The sequence below is a fragment of the Lottia gigantea genome (genome assembly GCF_000327385.1).
Source record: "Lottia gigantea unplaced genomic scaffold LOTGIsca_16, whole genome shotgun sequence".
Lineage (NCBI taxonomy): Eukaryota > Metazoa > Mollusca > Gastropoda > Lottiidae > Lottia > Lottia gigantea.
The window spans coordinates 2,683,968-2,691,687 of NW_008707965.1; the positions used below are offsets into that span (position 1 = coordinate 2,683,968).

At 30.5% G+C, this 7,720-nt stretch overlaps 1 protein-coding gene across 1 annotated transcript; it reads left to right on the plus strand.

The window, feature by feature from the left end:
- The first annotated feature begins 136 nt into the window (after positions 1-136).
- LOTGIDRAFT_231005 (hypothetical protein) lies at positions 137-4,669 on the plus strand. Its single transcript, XM_009051023.1, has 8 exons — positions 137-313; positions 977-1,140; positions 1,518-1,616; positions 1,905-1,971; positions 2,230-2,475; positions 2,987-3,082; positions 3,286-3,403; positions 4,604-4,669. The coding sequence occupies exons 1-8, from the start codon at positions 164-166 to the stop codon at positions 4,612-4,614; spliced, it is 951 nt and encodes a 316-aa protein (XP_009049271.1). The 5' UTR covers positions 137-163; the 3' UTR covers positions 4,615-4,669.
- Positions 4,670-7,720: the final 3,051 nt, after the last annotated feature.

Consider the following 7,720-nt stretch of genomic DNA (forward strand, 5'->3'; position numbering starts at 1 on the left):
GATGTCAAATTGAAGCAAAATAATATTTGAACACAGAGGCAAAAAGCTCTTCTCTTGTTTTTAGCAGAAAAAAAGTAAATAGTTTCGCTTGACGTTTTCTGCTGCACTCATTCTATTGTCACTTCCGGTTGAGATAGTTATGAAAATGAAAGTAGAGTGAAAAATGAATTCCTCTACAAAAAGCACATCTTTTATCCAATTTAGATATTGTAAATTGTGTAAAATAAGCCACAAATACAAAAATAAGAAACATATTTATTCTTTAAGACATCAACAAATTTTGATCAATATTCTTTCCAAATTTAGAAAAAAGGTATTAACAAAGAAGAGTCATTCTATTGCTGTCAAGATCATGTCAACAAAAAATTCCCTGTATTATCTTACTCAGGTTGCAAATTAGAAGACACTTCCAGAGCCATACAATTCCTATCCTGTGATCAATTCTTTCGACGACAAAACTTCAACCGATGTGACCTGTTTTTCACCCTTTTTGTGAATTAAAGCATTTGAAAATTTATTTCACCATCATCCCAAATTCAAGAATTATCCACCACTATTCACAGGCTTATTCTTAAAAAGATCGTAAAGGGGTTTTCTAATGTATCTAAGACATTAAAGGAGCACATTTACTATCCGTTCGACCAATTATACCTTAGTTTCAGAAACAGGAATTTTTTTAGCTTACATAATCAGTAATAGTGTTCACAGCTCATCGTCAAAATTTGAGCCTTCAAATCCATAATTATTCACGTTTGAAAGTTGAAAATTTGACTATGCCATATATTATATAGAAAACACACAGTGACAGTGAGATTTCTAGTTTGAGGTATATTTGAAGGGATTATACGATTTCATATGTTTTAGTACTTCTTGAGACTATTAAAGCACAATAAAGACTCAAATCAATCCCCGAAAATGCTGACTTTTCCTCTTTAACAACATCAGTTTGTACCATTCCAATGATCTTCTTTTCCAGATTGAAGACAGTCAACTAATTTTAAAGAATCCAGTAATTATGAAATTAGGTTGGGAATCTGATGTTACTATATGGTGTTACTTCTGTGAAGAATCAATTCAGAAACATTCTACTCTGGAAGACTGTACTGTAGTGTGTGGGTCCTTTATTAGACATTTGGCATTGTAAGTTCCTGTTTTCTGAGGGATTAATTGGTATTTCTAATGAATTATCATGTATTCTTAATCAAATCATTATGTTCTTATTGCATATAATTAAGTGTTTAACCAATCATAAATGTCCATGTATGTACTGTCTGGATAAACAAAAAAGACTTTTGGACCTTTCTTGATTGGTCATTCATTGGAATTCTGCTGGTAATTCTCTTCATATTTAGCTAATTATGAATAAATGATGGACTTGTGAGACAAACTGGTATTTTTCCAAGTCATAAGATCACCTCTACTTTCTATTCATATAAATTAGCATTTTCATTTTCATAAATGAAAATAAGGGAACCCATCTTTAAATGGAACTGATTATTTTATTTATTTCTTTTTAGGAGACAACATATTGAGAAAATGAATGAATTTTTCTGGGAGAATATTCTCAATAAAACAACTAAACTCCATTATTTTATAGATGAAGCAGATTCAATAATGTAAGTAAGCTTTATATAGAAGTAGAAAGTGAAGATTCTTGTTTGAGGTATATTTGAGGGGATTATGCGATTTTCTTCAGTTCTAGTACTTCTGATGACTATTTACATACATTCAAGACAAAAATCAACCAAAATCCATTGATGAATATTCATTGGAGAATGTTATTGATCTAACTAGTCTTGAGTCGTATCAACTGGTAAAGAAAGTATGTAGACTGTAAACCAGTATTTAGATACATACCTTTATTAAATGGTTATTATTATTTTGGTGTGTTATATTCATTCAAGATTCAAGAATAAAGTGGAAAAAGCTGCTCAGAAATTCTGTGAAAAACAAAAACAGGACATTTCAAAGGTAAGTCTTAGTTACATTCATACAAAAAATAGGCTTTGTTTTCACGTGTGTAGTATTAATATATTTTATATTTTTTATTACCACGAAATAAATACATTCCTGACATCTAAAATAAATGTAATTTATAAAAGAAAAGTCACTATAAAGAGAAATATGAATGATTGAAGCCTTTTTCATGAGAAAAAAAAACAAATTTCGACAAAGGAGCATCTGGTGTTCCTAAAAGGTCTATTTCAAAATATCTTGTATATGTTTCAGAATGCTGAGAAAATAAAAACTGCAGCCCTAAATCATCAGCTGATTTCTCAGTACCATTTACAACAAAAAAAACAACATCAAAACTTAACAACAAACCAGAATTCTACAACAAACCAGAATTCTACAACAAACCAGAATCCTACAACAAACCAGGGGTTTACAAACCAGAGTTGTGCAACAAGCCACAATTTTACAGCTAGCCAAAACCTCACAATAAACCAGACGCCAACATTTCAGAGATTGGAGGTGTGTGGTGGTGCCTAATTTGTATCCATAATGAAATTTGCTTTTATTTTTATATTGCATCTACCCTGATATTTTTTCTCTAGGTTATATTTGTATTTTAAGAAATATCAATTTCTACTTTGAACTTGTTGTTTGAGTTGCTAACTTAAATTGTCACATCTAATTCACTTCTAAAAATCTGAGTTGGTCAATCAGAGTTCTTAGTATTGAACTTAGTAGGTGGCTAACATGAAAATGCGTTTAGTCGATCGGGTCGGACAATAAACAGAGTCCCCTTTTGTTACAGTCTGTTAAAAAAACTCTAGACAGTTGAAAATAGAGTAGGCTAAATTTCTCTCATTGCACACTGCATGGCGTTACCCATCTTCATTAGCCCAATAAGGTGCAGAAGAGTAGGAGGTAAAATTGTTATGATAATCTTAAAGTTACCAGTTCCAACAGCAAGTCCTTGATATTTCTTACTATACAGCCCAAATGTTTCAACTCTTATTTTTTCCTGAATCTTTATTAGCCAAATAGACAAATAGATTCATTGATAGAGGAAGCACCACAGATTTCTACTGCCAGGAAAACTAGCTTTGGTCTCACAGTTATTCCAAAAGTCAAGGTAAAGTCAAATTTATTGCCTAAATACAGTTTATATCTTTAAGCAAAAGGACTGCAACTTGTTAACAAAATGACTAGATGCGCCAACTTACCCTCCTAAAAATGAAGACGGAATGACCCAGTTTTGAAATAGCAAATGAGCAGACCCAAGTATGAATGGAGCTATAAGAGGCACAGATTCTAGGTTCCGATGTATATTTGTAGGGAGGTAAAGAGAAGGGCAATATTCATACTGGAGCTGTTCCTCCATGGCTACAACCGGACAACACCAGCAGTCAGACGTCAACTATAGGACCATCGCTACATGACTATCAAGCACATTGTAAGTTTTATAAATTTCCTTTTGATCTTCAGAACAATTATAATGCCAACATAAAATTTTGTGTATAGTTTTGTGTTAGTTCCTATGTCTATCGGTCTTTTGGTTCACAGTTTTGTATCTTAAAATTACCAGTCGTCATTTTAACATTCAAACGCGGATAATTCTGGACACACATGGATTTGAAGGCTAAAATTTAAAGGCTAAAATTTCAAGGGTGAACACTATTACTGATTGGCTTAGCTAAAAATCCCTTTTTTGAGACTGAAGTATGGTTGGTAAAAAAAAATGGTGCAGCTGTCCCTTTAAAAGCATTTGTTTAAAGAGTCCATACTGCCATTAAGCAAGAGGAATTTTTTTTTGTGGCAGTGGCCCTTTAAATTAATATAGCAAGAGACTCTAGATAAGAGTTTTAGTCCAGGACTAATTAAAAACTATGGGAACTAGTCTTGATTACCAATTTGATCTCAGACTGAAGATTTAAACCATGACCAAGGGATGAAAAGTGTTCACTCTATTGTCAGTCTTTTGTTTTAAAACTGTGGGTATGGAGACCAAGATATTTTAACCAACCCCAGCTTGAGGGTGAGTAGAATTCAGGGGTTATAGTCAGGTTGAAAACAACAGTGTACAGCCTCATTCAGTCAGCAGATGTCCCAGGGTTCACTTCTTGTTGCTATGAAAGCAGAAACAAATTTTGTGCTGAATTCAACCCCATTTTGAAATTAACAAGAAGAGGTAAGTACTCTCCTGTTTTTGAACTTTTTTGTGTGTTTTGTGGTTCAATTTCTATGGAACATAGTAGCTGGTGTATTGTAGATTATTTGAGAGAATTATTTTTGGGTGGCTTTCTACTGCCTGAAATTATTTTGATCTTGAACTCAACAATTTGAAAATATTTGATACAAGGTGTTTCTTGAGAAGATTTTGATACTACACAAGTCACTGTCCATCATTTGGGACTTCTTTCAAACATGACTGGCAAATAGTTCAAATCAACAACATTGGGCTCTAGTCTCTACAGCCCAATCATCCATCTAGTTTTTTAGACTTCCATATCAACAACATAGAGCTCCAGCCAGACATGACTGTTAAGATATCAACTGTCTGGTTTCTGCTTCCTGCCCAATGCTATGCACATCCCTAGATATTATTTATGTAGATAGAATACACTCATTGTATAACCTTATTTCTTATTTGTAGGTTTCTGTTGATTGGCTGATTTGAAGATTTGTAATTATGTATCTTCCTTATATCATATTACTTGGTAAGTATTTGTTATATTAGATTTAGAGTTGAATTTAAAATGTTTAATTGTCATTTAAGTAAACAATATTGATAATGAAAATACTAGTAGGTATAGAATAGTTTGAATTAAGAATATGAATTGGGTTGTATTAGGTTTGATTGAGAATAGAATAGACTGAATTAAGAATATGAATTGGGTTGTGTTAGGTTAGATTGAGAATAGAATAGTTTGAATTAAGAATAGGGGTTAAGTTGTATTAGGTTAGATTCAGAATAAAGTAGACTGAAAGTAGACTGAATTAAGAATAAGGGTTAAGTTGTATTAGGTTAGATTGACAATAACCTAGGCTGAATTAAGAATATGAATTAAGTTGTATTAGGTTAGATTGAGAATAAAGTAGGTTGAATTAAGAACTGGAATTAAGTTGTATTAGGTTAGATTGAGAATAGAATAGACTTAATTAAGAATAGGAATTAAGTTGTATTAGATTAGATTGAGAATAAAGTAGACTGAATTAAGAATAGGAATTTTGTTGTATTTAGTAGGATTGGCAATAGAATAGTTTGAATTAAGAATAGGAATTAAGATGTATTAGGTTAGATTGAGAGTGAATTAAGAATAGGAATTAAGATGTATTAGGTTAGATTGAGAGTGAATTAAGAACATTGCTGAATTGAAATAAATAAAACCATGTACTAATGATCCTAACCATAAAATGGCACCCGAAATCCAAACATATTGACGAAACATTGGTAGCAGTTAATGAACTTTTGACATGAGGAAGTATATCAATTATAATTGAGTAAGTTATAGAATTACAGAGTATCAGTAGGATTTCGGAAACAAGTCCAGGCTTATGCTAATCTGTCACCAAAAATCAAACACCAAAATACAGACAATATAAATAAATAGATAAATAAATAAATAAATAAATGAATGAAAAAAATAAATAAAAAATAAATAAATAAATAGATAAATAGATAAATAAATAACAAATAAATAGATAAATAAATAGACAAATGAATAAATGAATAAAAAAAATAAAGAAAAAAATTAAATAAACAAATAAATAAATAAGATAAATCAATAAATTGATAAATAAATTAGCTTTTCTATATATGAAATGATTTAACAATAAAATAGTTTAATAGATATCACTATGAATTATGAATATTAACATGTAAAAGAAAATGTGCAAGTCAGAGTACAATTAAAAATTGTTGATTCACCTATTGGCTATTTTCACTTCCTGATGAACTTAGATAAAAACACATTATACTTTATTTATCTGATACTTTCTCTCTATCCAACTGCTTGAAGAGAAAAAAATGACTTCTTTAGGCTCTGAAGGAAGTCTGGCCAAATTTTCTCTTCCCAATTCAAGTCTTATTCCCCACTGTGGTCTATAATCTGATGAACTGTGTATCATATGAGATGTAAAGAATGAATTTTTTTAAGGAAATGTCAAAGATAATTCTTATTTTTTGTGGCTGGCATCTGTGGCTGAAAAATCAGGACGTTTTCAAATTTAAAACTAAATTTAATCAGATTTTGGCATTTGTTTAAAGCTCATCAGATTTATAAAGGTTGATTTCATGTGGACAATGTTTTAGTCACTGAACATGAAGTCAACTTCAAGTTTGTGTGTATTTTGAAAGTCTTCAGGAAGTTTTCTGTGTAAAAACAACTTCTTTAGGATAAGGGGAGTTGTCAAAAATTGTAGGTAACGGCACTTATTGTAAAGTCTTAGTTTAGGAAACCCCCCTCTTAAAGTAGGGATGAATTGGGTATTGCCACTTACTAAATTGGATGGTCGGTCAGCGTGGGCACTCTGGAAGTGGTCATGTGGTAGGTGAGGGGACCACTTTGCTGCATGATCCTCGAAGGAGTGTCATGAGTCCTACGGCAAATATTAGAATGACAAAATTGGATGGTCGGTCAGCGTGGGCACTCTGGAAGTGGTCATGTAGTAGGTGAGGGGACCACTTTGCTGCATGATCCTCGAAGGAGTGTCATGAGTCCTACGGCAAATATTGAACTATAAATCTGACATTATTCATTTTATCAATTCCTTGAGAGGGTTCAAATCAAGACTGGAGTGTCATGGTTAGGTTTGTCCCTGTGGATTTTATCAGACGGTAGATATTCCAGTGTCTAATCTTAGCGAAAGCCAAGCTGTATGGTTGAGGACGGGGGCTATATTCTACCTGAGATATTATTCACTGTTTTTATTTTCTGTATTATTTTTATCCCCAGTATTATTTTTATTCCTATGACTAATAGATTGAAAATAGATTGAAAATAGATTGAAAATAGATTGAAAATAGATTGAAAATAAGCTGAATTAAACATGGAAACATTTTCTAAACATTGAAAATAGGTTGAATTAAGAATTTGAATAATTAAACATTGAGAACATGAATGATAAAATATTGAAAATATGCATAATAAAATATTGAGAACATGAATAATAAAATATTGCTAATTCAAATGATAAATATTGCTAATTTGAACAATTAAAATTAATAATTTGAATAATGAAATATTACTAATTTGAATGATAAAATATTGCTAATTTGAATAATAAATATTGCTAATTTGAATAATTAAAATTGCTAATTTGAATAATAAAATATTTCTAATTTGAATAATACAATATTACTAATTTGAATAATAAAATATTGCTAATTTGAATAATGAAATATTGCTAATTTGAATAATGAAATATTGCTAATTTGAATAATGAAATATTGCTAATTTGAATACTAAATATTGCTTATTTGAATATATGAATAATAAAACATTGAAAATAAGCGGAGTAAACATTCACAATATGAATAATGAAGCATTTAGAATTTGAATAATGAAGAATTGAAAATTTGAATAACTAATAATTGATATTTAGAATAATTAAGAATTGATAATTTTAGATAATTAAGCATTGAGAATTTGAATTAAGAATTGATAATTTTAGATAATTAAGCATTGAGAATTTGAATTAAGCATTGAGAATTTGAATTAAGCATTAAGAATTTGAATTAAGCATTGAGAATTTGAATTAGGCATGAGAA

Coding starts and splice junctions, on each gene's coding strand:
- LOTGIDRAFT_231005 (XM_009051023.1), top strand. CDS start 164: ATGAATTCCTCTACAAAAAGCACATCTTTTATCCAATTTAGATATTGT. Junction 1,141..1,517: donor TTTATTAGACATTTGGCATT/GTAAGTTCCTGT, acceptor ATTTCTTTTTAG/GAGACAACATATTGAGAAAA. Junction 1,617..1,904: donor GATGAAGCAGATTCAATAAT/GTAAGTAAGCTT, acceptor TATTCATTCAAG/ATTCAAGAATAAAGTGGAAA.